This window comes from Stigmatopora argus, chromosome 4 (assembly GCF_051989625.1).
Source record: "Stigmatopora argus isolate UIUO_Sarg chromosome 4, RoL_Sarg_1.0, whole genome shotgun sequence".
In the NCBI taxonomy this organism is placed as follows: Eukaryota; Metazoa; Chordata; class Actinopteri; order Syngnathiformes; family Syngnathidae; genus Stigmatopora; species Stigmatopora argus.
In genome coordinates this window covers 4131077-4144579 of record NC_135390.1, presented here as the reverse complement: position 1 = coordinate 4144579, position 13503 = coordinate 4131077, and the positions used below count along the sequence as shown (strand labels likewise).

Here is a 13503-nt window from a genome sequence, read left to right as displayed (position 1 = left end):
TACAACTCTACAACATGCTCTTTTTCTTTTCTGAGGGATTTTAGGAAGACAGAGACACACAAGACAGACAGACTCAGGGTCAATTCTCACACCAGCATTTTTTTTGCAAGAAATGACACCCGCTTGATAACTGACTCCCGGTTTTAAATCCTTTCCCAGGAGGCAAAAGTGAGTGTTAATTTGAATATCAGTGGGGGTTTTACAGTTTAAAAGGAACATCCACATTTGGGGTTTCTCCTCCTATGCCCTAGCTGGTCCGGGCAATTCGACTGTTCCCCTCACTTGAGGTCAAGAAGATTTTTATGATACCGGTGCCCTGCTAATAACTGTAGAACACAGGACCAATTGTTTATAAAGCAAACGCCCTGGCCACATCCTGCAGTCAAACATCCCATGACGATTTTTGCCACAGGTGTCAAAGTGGGGGCCAAATCTGGCCTGCCGCATCATTTTGTGCGCCACGAGAAGATGATGAGTGCCGACTTTCTGTTTTAGGACCAAATTCAAATGAAAATTATAGATGTATATTATATTCCCTTATTTTGCCCTTTTTAAATCTATATATTTTTTAATCCAATGTTTTTTTCTTTTGTTTTTAGTTCAAAAGCATTTCGTAAAATCTAAAAAATAAATATATAAAAATATTTTCTGTTTTCCACTTTAATATTGAACATAATTAAAAAATATTTTGTTTCCTTTTGAAATGAAACAAATGATTAAAAGACGTTTTGCCTTAATAAGGAAAAAAACCTCAAGTAATCATAGTTTTAGATCTATAAAATACTGAATATTTAGGATTTTGATCCAGTTCTTTTAATCTGATTAGTTTTTTTCTTAAATATCTAAACATTATATCTAAAATGGTCCTGCCCACATGAAATCGAGTTGACGTTAATGCGGCCCTTGTACCAACCCGAGTTTGACACCTTTGATCTATGCAAACCAAGCAACAATAGAAGCAAACACTGATCAGTGTGCGCAAAGCCAAATGGGCCACAAGCTGGCGAGAATATACATTTTGAGTACGTAACAACAGTCAAAGCATTCACAAATATAAAATGCCAGTTTAAGTTAAAATTAATAGCATTTCTATTAATATTTTCAACTTCAGCTACCATTTAGAGGAGGATTAGCGAACATGCGGCTCTCGGCCAAAATGAATACGGCTCTTTGCTTCTGATCATATTTTGTATATGCTGTGGCTCTTTGCCTCGTTTCAAGTTTCTTTTCTTTTTATTCTCCTTTACAACCCACTCAAATTCATCTGGGCCCATTAAAAACTAAATAAATTATATTTTAAAAATTTTGGGCAGATTGGATTTTTTATGCCATAAGGTGTGGCTCTTTGACTTTGACAGTTTAAAATTTTGTCTCTGTGTGTAACTTGTTCGCCATAGAGGGTCGAAAACTTTGCCAAACCTTGTAATTGTCGGTGGCAGATGTGCTCTAAAGACTTCATGCTTTGAAGATCTCCTCAAAAAATGAAACAATGTAATTTTGGATATGAAGTGTGTTAAAGTCAGCATTACAACCATAAAATAAACGTTTTTGAAGTTTTCCGAAATTAAATGACTTTTCCATTTCAGACTGCTTCATAGCAAGCCAGATGCTGGGCAGAAAGTTCTTGCTGAAAACAATTTGCTTAAAAATGTTGAATTCAACGAGAAGTTCCATGGAGAAGAAATTGTGACAGAGTGTAAGACATCTCATTAATAATTCATTCGTTATCTGAGTCACTTATCCTCGCAAGGGTTGCAAGAGTGCTGGAGCCTCTCCCAGCCAACTTTGGGCTGTAGGCCTGGGACACCCTGAATTGGTTCTCAGCCAATTGCAGGGCACATTGAGAAAAACAATCATTCCCGCTCACTGTAGTACAATTTAGTTTCAAATAACCTACCATGCATGTGTGAGGTAACCAGAGTACCTGTTAAAAAACAACAACTGGCAGGCAGAGAACATGCAAATTCCACACAGGAAGGGTGGAACAGGCACGGGTGCTAATAATGCCTTCCTCCGTGCTTCCTCAAAAAAGTAATTAAAAAAACCTGCAAATCACATGAATAACCATCATGCTTTGTAATTCAAATTAAGTTGTCTCTGGCGTTTTAAATAAATTTAGTGATACTTGATTAATGACAGTACAAAATGTAGATGTTTAAGGCCTTTTTCTGTTTTATACCAGACTATGTACGGTACTGTACATATTATTTTCTTAAGAATGGGTGAAGTACAAACCTTATGATTATCTGATAAACAGCAAATGCAATAAATCTACGGAAGGTGTTTGTCGTGCTCTATCACACTCACTTCTGTTACTTGCTCTTTGTTAGCTTTCGACCTGCCTCAGCGGCCAAATGAGGCTTACGTCTTCTACGGACATATGAGGAAAATTGCAGTGTCCTTACTTGGATACACACACAACAAAGGGTCCGAGCAGAGTGTTACTTCTGAGATGATGCTGAACCATGCCACAAAAGATTTGGTAAAAGACAGGTAATCCCAAGTAAATAAATATGTAAACTTTCACTATTATAGTGCATTTTCCGAGATTTAGGAACTCTAATTAGCTATAATCAGAAATGGCAATACCGATTACAATGCAAGTTTGTTTGTGACATATCAATTTTTTAGTGTGTACCACAGTAGGTGTGCTGAGAGTTTGACAATCCTAACTGTTGCAGCTGATTTGATTATTAAAGTAGTTTTAGCTTGTTTTTTTTTGTTATTGCAGTTATACTAACTTGAAACTATCTGTTTTGTTCATCACCAGTGGCATAACATTCGCTAATGTGTCTTTGGATGTGTTGCCAGTGAAGGGACCCCAAGGTCCAACACTAAGCGTGAGTGGATCCTCTTTAAAGGTAGATTAATATTTCCAAGATTTTGCTCAGATTTGTTCATTTTTGTTCCTTTTTATATACTTTATAGACATCAGAGTCACTTCCCAGACTATCTGAGTCATGGTCTGTTCATCCAGAACAGCTTGTCCTCACAGCTCCAACTTTAAGTGAGTGATATAGCGTAGTATGGTACAATTTATTTGTCAACAAGTTGCCCATTTTTCCCCCCGATTGTTGTTTTCAAACATTGTTTCAGTCACACTTAATAAAGAGACTGTAAAGGTTGCCTGACACTCGTTGCGGTCGCAGAGAGCTGACTATTTTTAATTTTACTACGTCTTTCCTCATTTGCAAACGGAACATGACTTCAATCTAAGAATGCTTATTTATTGGCACTAACACACAGGCTGTGCGGCAGAACCTTTTGGAAAAATATACATTTCGGTGTCTTCACTGACTACTTCTCAGTCTTGTTGCCGCCGGGGAATAACTAACTTTAGACCGACCATAAGAAGCTAAATCAACATTGCATTTTTTTTTACTCCTTCAAAAATATATTTTACCATGTGTTTCTAACCAAAGTGTCTCATTGTGAGTTAGTGTTGCAGACTCTCATTCTGGGGTCTTTCTGTCAGTCAAGCGGCAGCAGTTGCCCGTATAGATGCCTTATCCAAAACTGTTTTTTTTTTTTTAAATATATATATATTTTTTTCTAATTGTCTCGTTTTGTTTTTTTGCTTTTCGGCCAATGGCCAATGTTGGATAAAGTCCAAATTTTGGCCCGATATATCGGGCCAACCTCTAGTTTATAACATAATTTCTATTATGTTTTTTTAAATTTGGTGTCCTCATTTCCTCAAGGCAACAGCAGGTTAACATCTATTCATCCCGTACAAATCACTTAGCTCCTACTATATTAATATTGTGTCACATATTAAACACGTTTTCAACCTATTTAACTATGTTAAAATTTTACAGCATATATTGCATGTTCCCCCCCAGATGATTGGAACAACCTATATCTATATGGATGGATGTACACATATATTGGCTTTTTAATGTTGTTGTATTAGATGCTGAGGCAACCACGAATCAGGTCCAGATCAAGAACAACACCACAAGAGAATTGAGTTTTGATTTGTCCTGGCCTGCTCATTACCTGACCATTACACCTCAACACGGAGTCATCGAGCCACAGTAGGGAAAATGATTATTATTTTCATAAATCTTTTTTTGTTCCAGCACTAAATGGGTTACTCTGTTTGAAATAAACTAGATGAATTCCTCTTAATGTTATAGGCTTAACTGCTTTGCATGTTGTTTATCAAACTACAGATTCACATAACAGGAAGTCCATAAATTATGGTAATGTCTGATTATTGCTTTCAAACATTCAGCCGCTTTACAATGTATCAACACACATGGATTCACAGTGAGTGGTAGAACTGTTAAGTATACATGAGTAACATTATCCCTTTCTTATTTACTTTTTTACAGGACCAAGGGCTTAATGTAATTTTATGCACAGCACACAAACCGCAAAACTTTAGGTATCATAAAACTGAGTACAATAAAAATTAATATATAAAGGAAACAAAAGTTATAATAAATTGGGTGATTTCTGTACATGATGTTAATGCAAAATTAAGAAATTCTGTCTCTACCACCTAGGCCCTGAGGTAATTTAAAAAGGGTATTATTTATTATTATTGTTGTTTAAAGTTGTTAAGTCCTTTTAGAGCAGGGGTGGGAAAATTATTCCACAAAGGGCCGCAGTGGGTGCGGGTTTTCATTCTAACCCATAAAGAGGACACTTTTTCACGAATCTGGTGTCCTACAAGTGCAATCAGTGGATTGCAGTCAGGTGCTTCTTGTTTTCTGCAGAAATCTCATTGGTCAAAGTGTCTGTGCTGGATCGGTTGGAACAAAAATCTGCACCTACAGCGGCCCTCAAGGACCGGTTTGCCCACCTCTGTGTTAGAGACTAAAGCAATGGCATTAAGCGTCTTACTAATTCTTCAATTGTAGGTGCCACCTGCAAATTTTGATCAGCCCCAAACCTTCTTTCGCAACCAAATCTGACATGCTCCCTTGGAATGGGAAGATATATATTCAATGCGATGGTCAACAAAAGGTAAATAGTTAAACAGATCAAGTTGAAAGCCATTTCTTGTTTGATTTACCGTATTTACTCGCATATAAGCCGCATTGGTCGGACAAAAAAATTATGACAGAATCGAGGGTACAGCTTATATGCGCATAAAAAGACGACATGCTCCAAACTGCAAGGTGAAAAAGACATAACTCCATGACGCCTTGATGAAAGACAATGCGGCTGATACGGTAATTTATTTCAAAATAGATAAACAGATACAACGCTAAGCAAAATTTATTTTCACGTCTATGAATGAAATTCAAGAAGAAGAAAAAACGTACCTTGTACAAAAGCTGAAAAAACTCACTTGTGCCTGCCACCGCTCGCTCATGGCGTCGCTAGCCCACCGCAGTTATGAACATGCTCTGACTGGCCAGATGCGAGTAGCCTTGACAAATGTGTTTACCATATCAGCACATCGCAATAATATTTAAGGCTAATCGAAGGTGTTGCCGTCGATCGTTAAAATATCAGCCTTGATACACACTTCCTGGTTGTGCTAACGTTACTTCCTTTTTGAAAAGAAATTGTACATTTGTTTTTATGAATGATTTATTTTCTTTTTGGAAAATGACAACTATTGCAGTAATGTGAACCATCAAAAAAAACCGACATTAGAAGCAATTTGGCCACCAATTTTTAGTATTGGTCTATATATAAAGCGCACTGGATCATAAATTCTGTATGCGCAACACACTAACCCAAGTCTGTTTCTAGCAACTGCGCAAATAAGCTATTTGGATTTGAATCATTTTATTGTAAACATAAGTCTTGAACTTCTCCCCCGCAAAAAAAAAAAAAAACTCAAAGCAATACGCGTTCAATAAATACACAATGACGACATTCTATAAATATATTTGGCATGACGCAAAAAGAAGGCGGACGGGGAGCCACTAATACTGCTGTTAAGACTTTTTGGTCTGGGGTGAAAAGCTCCATGAGCATTCAACGTGTGTCTTTGATAACAAGGGGGTGAAAAAAGTGCTTGTCCCTAGTGAAGAAAACTAATTTTTGTCATTCAAAAGCATCAGGTTCTCATCAAGATACTTATTTCTTTTTTCAAATTGAATACCGTATTTTGGATTGGATTCGATAACTTTATTCATCCCTTATTCCGGAAATTTCATTGTGACAGTAGCAAGAAAAGGCATAGTTATAAGTTAGACAGTACAGTCGCAAAGGCCGCAGAACAACAAGGCAAAGGGACAAAGTACAAAGCAAATCAAAGTCAATGGGATCATTAAGAATCACCAAATCAAATTATTAAGACAGAAAAGCAGCAAAAACAAAATGTGCAAGAGTGGACGGAGCTACCGCCACCGGCTGCCACTTGAACGGCGCCATCTTGGTTTCGGTAGCAAAAACGGATAGACTCAAAAAGATGTTGTAAAGTTGGACAAAAACTGGAACCACACACAGGAAGTCTTCCATGAGATGGGGAACTTCTGCAGACTGTGACCGAGGTAGAGAATATGCAGAGTCACTCTTCCAAGCTTAGCCGCACAGTTCCTCAGTAGTCTGGAGCTGGAGACAACAGTAGCAGAGTAGGGCACCTCGTTTCCGTTGCTTGAGAGCGCCGACACCTCTTCCATCTTAGCCCACGATGGAATGGTTGGTCAGAAGCGTTGCCTCTTCTCCCGGCACTTTGGTCCCGCTCCGAATCTCCGGCGTCACCGAGGTGTTGCTCCTTCTGCTGCGTATTGTAACAGCTAGTCCCATGTTTGTGACAGCGTAGGCATGGCTGAATGGTTCCAAAAAAGAAGTAGCCAAAAGAAGCCATATATATATATATATATATATATATATATATATATATATATATATATATATATATATATATATATATATATATATATATATATATATATATATATATATATATATATATATTAGTAATAATCGGAATTTCACTAATTGCCGTCATACTGGGTGTATTGACAAACGAACTATATATCCCAGCAGTCACTGCGCAGTACTTTTTCTACGGGGAAAATAGTAGAGTCGGGGTCTGCTTGCCGTAGTTGTGAGAACTGTAGAGGATGGTGTACCCTACCGATTGATTTATTTTATCGTGATCAAATTTTTAGTATTGGTCTATATATAAAGCGCACTGGATCATAAGGCGCCCTGTCTATTTTGGAGAAAATTTAAGACTTAAGTGCGCTTTAGACAGGCATATTAACTTCATTATGATATTGACCCTAATCATGTGCTTTTGATTCATACAGTATCTCAGAAATACCACGTGCAATGATTTTTCTTAAGATTTTCCCTTCAAAGTAACACATTTGTACTCCCTATTAAAAGCATAAATATGGAGGTGAAAATTGTGAATCAGGGGGCATCTTATATGCGAGAAATGGTAAAATGCAACAATTTTAAGGGTGGGGGTTATGAGGAGGCGGCTTATACGCGAGTAAATACGGTGTGTGTGTGTATAGCTATAGATATATAGATTCATATTTATATATACATTTATTTATGTGTTTTGTTTTGTCCAGCTGATCAAGGTCCAAATCCGTCAAGATTTGGCACTGGATGTCTCTGCCACCCCAGCAAATGCGACTCTTTCAGCTCTGTCCCCTCAGGCTTCCACTCCTGTGTTGCCCATGGTCAGAATAACCTCAAAGTCCATACTGCCCACGATATCGCCACAGTTACCTCCATCTCTGGTTGAGATCATCAACAAAAACATAATTTTCCCCAACACACCTTCAGGAGAAACATCAGGTCAGTATACCAATGTTCTAAGATTCAGCTCAGTCTGATTTTGTGTTCTCCTGCAACCAGTTTTCTTGATTTATAATTTGCAAGCAACTATTGTTTTTTTCTTCTTGCTCTCCAGAGGCACAGCTTGAAGTAGAGAATGGACAACTGGATGTGAGGTGGTACATATCATCATTTGCTCCTCCCTATGTTAAGGTGATATATATTTATTTTAATACATTTTTTTATTTTAAAAATTAATTCAAATTTCGTGGGTAATGTACACCAGACATGGCCGCAATAGTTCTAAAACCAAGAAGTAGGATCACCCCCATTCTACCATGTTTACGCATCCATACAAAATCAATATATGTAGATATTAAACAGTACACAATTGTATGCATATGTAAATACTGTAATCATTACAATATTTACATATGCATACAATTATCCAAAAATAGAGCACTATGGGCGGACTTGACAGAGTCTGACTTGGAATAATTCTCTCAACAACCTAAATCATCATCTTCAATTCACTTTAATCATACTGCATAGGTGCCTCATCATTTTTTTGGATTGAGATAAAGCAGAGAACCCGTATTGTCAGTGTAATGTATTAATATTCATAAATAGAATGTTTATAGTGTAAATACTGTACTCACCTGACAAAACGGGTCTCTGCTTTATCTGAATCCAAAAAAATGACGATGAGACACCTGTGCAGTATGATTAAAGTGGATTGAAGATGATGATTTAGGTTATTGAGAGAATTATTCCAAGTCAGACGCTGTCAAGTCCGCCCATAGTGCTCTATTTTTGGATAAGGGCGACGGCGTCCACCTTTATTCTTCTTCAGCGCCGAGTTGACTGGCATTCCCGTGTTTTCCTCCATTTCTCTTCGACATGGACTTTAGTGGTGGTCCCGTCTTCCCTTGCAACTTTCAGCGTGAATTTAGATTTTTTATTTGGATATTTAATATAAAATACCACAGATGTTGAAGCCACGAAATGGCGAATAATGACCGTAAATATGATTTTGCTCGGTTGTGAATACAATCACATTACAAATCTGTTACTACAATTTTCAAAATTGACTTCAAGCACTAGACTGAGGCTCACTCTCTCTTGTATTATAGTTTTTCTTGAGCCTTTGCTTGAAAACAGTAATTAACTATGATCCATCCTTTCTTTTTTAGGGAGTCGATAACAGTCGTGATGTATACCGGGCCACCTACACGGCTTTTAGGTGTTCGAAAAGCTCAGGCACTTTGGGAGCCAATGAGAAAATTCAGGTAATAACAATGACAGTTGGAACCCAATTTCACAAGGGGTTAGGATTACCTGTGGACCTTTCATTTACCGTATTTCTTGTACGAACTCAGTTTTTCCCCACAATAGGTTGGCAGGGCCTGCGACTTATACAGTCGCACCTCTACTTACGAAATTAATTGGTTCGAGACCTTTTTTAGTAACTTGAATATTTTGTAAGTAGAACAGTACTTTATATGTAAATTCTGTAATTCTTTCCAAGGTCCTTAAAAAACTACCAACAAAACCCTTTAATAATAATCAGTGTCCCACTTTTGTATGAAATGTGAGAACCAGACAAACTAAACAAAATGATAAGAACATCATTTATTAATGTATTAAAATGACTAACAAGGATACAAAAACATTTTCTATTCGTGCAGTAGTACAGTAGCGTAAGGAGGATGCTAACGTTAGCACACGGACATATGCACATAAACACAGCAAAACAACTTCAAATTACGAATTCAAAACAGCTGGGCATTAAATAAAACTCCAAAGGATTAAGATTCTCTCCATCTCGTCATTCAGTACAGAGAAGCCATGCCAAAGAGTCGTCACTTTTAATGATTCCTTCTACTTCAATAGCGTAGGGATACTAGGTGGTGGTTTATGGCCAGTCATATTACCTTGCAATATCAGTCAACCAGTCAACCGCACGCCACTTTCTTATCTTCTGTTTTATGATGAATAACAGGGCCCGCTTATTCATTTAATTCGCACCAATAATTTTAAATGAATAACTCCTGCCCCTTTGTTAAATCACAAAATAACTGATTAATCACAATTGTAGGAAAGCTGAGTTCACTTTTGCAGGCTATACCTGATTACCACCACGTGTTGAACCAAGAAAACACTTTAATAGAATGTGTCAGACAAAGTCACCATAGGCTACCAGATCAGAGCACCATGCCACGATCCAAAGGAATTCAAGGAGAAATGTGAAAAAGTGATGGAAATCTATCAGTCTGGAAAAGGTTACAAAACCATTTCCAAGGCTTTGGGGCTCCTGCGAACCACTGTCAGAGCCATTATCCACAAATGGAGAGAACTGGGAACAATAGCAAACATTCCCTGGAGTGGTCAGCCGACGACGCCTCATCCAGGAGGTCACAAAAGAACCTACAAAAACATCGAAAGAACTGGAGGCCTCACCGGCCTCAGTTAAGGTCAATGTTCACGACTCTTCTATAAGAAAAACACTGGCTAAAGCTGGCATTGATGGCCGAGTTCCAAGGTGAAAATAATTGTTTTCCAAAAAGAACAGGCTCTTCTTACGTTTGCAAAAAACATCTTGATGATCCTCACACTTTTGGAAGAACATTCTGTGGACTGATGAGTCAAAACGCAAACGTATTGGTAGGTGTGCAGCCCGTTACATTTGGCAAAAAAATGGCACATCATATACCATCAGTAGTAGTTGTGGCATGTAAAGTGGTACCTCGAGATACAAGCTTAATTCGTTCATGGACTAAGCTTGTATGTCGATATTCTCGTAACTCGAACGAACGTTTCCCATTGAAATGAACTAAAAACGAATTAATTCGTTCCAACCCTCTGAAAAAACACCATAAACAGGATATTGGATTGGAAAAAAATGTTTTATTTCTTCTAATTCCCCATCTATTAACAAAGTCACACATAACTAGTGGTTTAATATTACTAAAATGTGTTTAATGGTACTAAAATTATACAGATTTCGAAGGGAGAGAGAGAGGGGGGCGCTTTTTGCACGGCAACACGCTCGTTTCATAACATAAACAAATTTAAATGAACTTGGATTACGATGCAGACACACTCAAAAATAAGTTTAATCTAACCTTACACTAAACTTAATTCTAATTTTGTATTAAAGTTTGATACCTTTCTTCTCCCGGGTTGGCTATATTTGCCCCGCCTCCACCCTGACTTTCACTATTGATGGGCTGTTTGCTTTTGTATTCCCTTCAAAATATTCCGAAAATTATGCACACAAATGTCCTCACAATAGGATAACGCACGGCCACTTGCCAACGAGAAGTAATATATACTCCTCGTATTAGCGATCGCTCCACCATTCGCGCTGAGTGACGGGGAAAAAACACTGAAAAAAATGCAACGCTCCACCCAGTGCTTGTAGATATCTGTTATACACGAAAGAGATGTGGCCAAAAAGACAGTGTGCTAAAATCATAAACAGCCTCATGTCTTGGCCACTTGGCTTTCTCGTATCTCGAAATTTGTCTTGTATCTAGAGGTAATTATTTGCTCTAAATTTTACTCGTATCTCGAATTGCTCGTATGTCGTGGTGCTCGTATGTCAGGGTGCTCGTATGTCGAGGTACCACTGTAGTGGTCGCAGTGTGATGGTCTGGGGTTGTTTTTCTGCCTCAGGACCAGGGCAACTTGCTGTAATTGATGGAAGAATGCGTGACCGGACGTTTGGTCGCCCGGACGTTTGGTCGCCCGGGTGAATATAATTTTGAGAGCTGGTTTCAACAGTAGATATTTAGATATTAAACTCTCTCTCATGAATATAATTTTGAGAGCTGGTTTCAACAGTAAACTCTGTCACGTTGTCAAACGTCCGGGCGACCAAACGTCCGGGGGCGACCAAACGTCCGGGGGCGACCAAACGTCCGGGTACCCGAAGAATGAATTCTGCTGGATACCAGGACATTTTGCTGTAATTGATGGAAGAATGAATTCTGCTGGCTACCAGGAAATTTTGAAGGAGATCATCCGGTTCTCAGTTAATGCGCTCAAACTCCAGCGCTCTTGGAGCATGCAGCATGACAACGATCCAAAGCTCACCAGCAGGTTCACCTCTGAATGGCTCAAAAAAACAAAGTTAATGTTTTGGAGTGGCCAAGTCAATGACAATGAAATTTCCCAAATACGGGATGAATAAAGTTATCCAAGTCAAAGTCTGGAATTAAATCCTATTGAAATGCTGTAGTGCTATCTCAAACAGGCTGGTCATGCTAGAAAACCCTCTAATATGGCAGAATTGAAACAATTCTGCACAGAAGAATGGGCCATAATTTCTCCAAAGCATTGTGAAAGACTCATCACAAATTATCGTAAACGTTTGACTTCATTTATTGCTGACAAAGGTGGCACAACCTGTTATTATGTTCAGGGGGCAATTGCTTTTTCACAGAGGGCCAGACAAGTGTGTAATTTTTTTCTGCCTTGGTAAATAAAATCATCATTTAGAAACTGCATTTTCTATTTCCTTGGGTTGTCTCTGTCTCATACTAAAATTGGTTTGATGATCTGAAACATTTGTGTGTGATAAATATGCAAAAAAACAGAAATCAGGAAGGGGGCAAATACTTTTTCACGGCACTGTAAGGCCAATCGGCTTGGGAGTGATAGATGTCCAATGGCAAACATACAAAAACGGCAGGCAGCGTCGTGTGAGTTTTGCAACGATTTGTGAATGGATTGTGGATGCTTGGAGTAAAGTGTTGGCTAGCACTGTAGTTGGAGCTTTCGCCCCAGAGAACCCCACAGCTATTAGATGAGGACTCTCACGGATTTGATGTGCGTTTTCATATTGAAGCATTTAACCAATCACATTTCAGCCATTATTTGTTGCCAGATCGGATCTGCCTCAAAGCCTGCACAATCAGTTCTTGCGGGCTCTGCTGTATTAAACTAGACTGTTGCTTTTAACCAATCAGATTTCAAGTTGGCAAACCCACAATGATTTTTCATAGGTGTTAGCATTTTGCTGGCTGGGACATGTCATTGCTTTCACAAACTATGATTGGCTAGTAGGCGGGCCAAAGCAGTACCGAGGCAGCCGAGATCGCAAACTCCACCCACTATGGCCGACAGAAGCAAAAACAAATAGATTCTGTTTGCTCACAAAGCTATTTTAAGACGGACTTTTTCAGGAAAAAAATGGACATCATTAAGAAAGGGCGGTCAACTCCGAAGCTAGCAAGCCTGTTACAGCCGGGAAAATGGTGTGTGGGGCACTTTCAGCGCGCTAACTTAGCTCCACAAGCAAATAGTATATTGTTGTTTTGATTTAAAGCCATTTTCAAAACGGACTATGCCAGAAATATGACAGGACAGGCTCGACTTTCATCATTAGCTTCGATGGCGATAGGAAAGAAGGAAGAAAGAAAGGAGGATGGATATTGTGTAAAAAGGATTTCTGGTGAGTAAAATTACAAATATGGCTATAATCCTAAATAATATTTCAATTGTGGGCCAAGTTCTGATATCTGAAAAGCTCCAGTGTTTGTATTTAAGCTCCAGTGTTTGTATTTAATCACAAAATGCTGCTAGGAAGTGGATTTTACTCCAGTTTAATTTTTGGCGTTTCACCATTAACGTCCATCGCTGTCTTTTCCCGGGGAAAATCACCCCCCTGGCCTGGTTGTAATGTCTCAAAAGCTCCAGTATTTGTATTCAATCAATAAATGATGCTAGGAAGTGGATTTTACCTAATTTTAGTGCATTTTTTGTCATTTCACGTATGGACGTATCAACGTTCAT

The 13503-nt window shown here is 38.5% G+C and overlaps 1 protein-coding gene across 4 annotated transcripts in view; it reads left to right on the top strand.

The window, feature by feature from the left end:
• Nucleotides 1-13503, top strand: part of cep192 (centrosomal protein 192) — an 89903-nt gene that overhangs the window by 70497 nt on the left and 5903 nt on the right. For 3 of the 4 annotated variants that reach the window (XM_077597910.1, XM_077597907.1, XM_077597909.1), the window contains exons 38-46: nt 1587-1696; nt 2331-2493; nt 2771-2861; nt 2929-3007; nt 3914-4037; nt 4869-4974; nt 7497-7725; nt 7841-7917; nt 8898-8993. In XM_077597910.1, coding sequence (XP_077454036.1) covers nt 1587-1696; nt 2331-2493; nt 2771-2861; nt 2929-3007; nt 3914-4037; nt 4869-4974; nt 7497-7725; nt 7841-7917; nt 8898-8993 — 1075 coding nt within the window. The remainder of the gene's footprint in view (nt 1-1586; nt 1697-2330; nt 2494-2770; nt 2862-2928; nt 3008-3913; nt 4038-4868; nt 4975-7496; nt 7726-7840; nt 7918-8897; nt 8994-13503) is intronic. The other variant, XM_077597911.1, reaches the window with a different exon arrangement.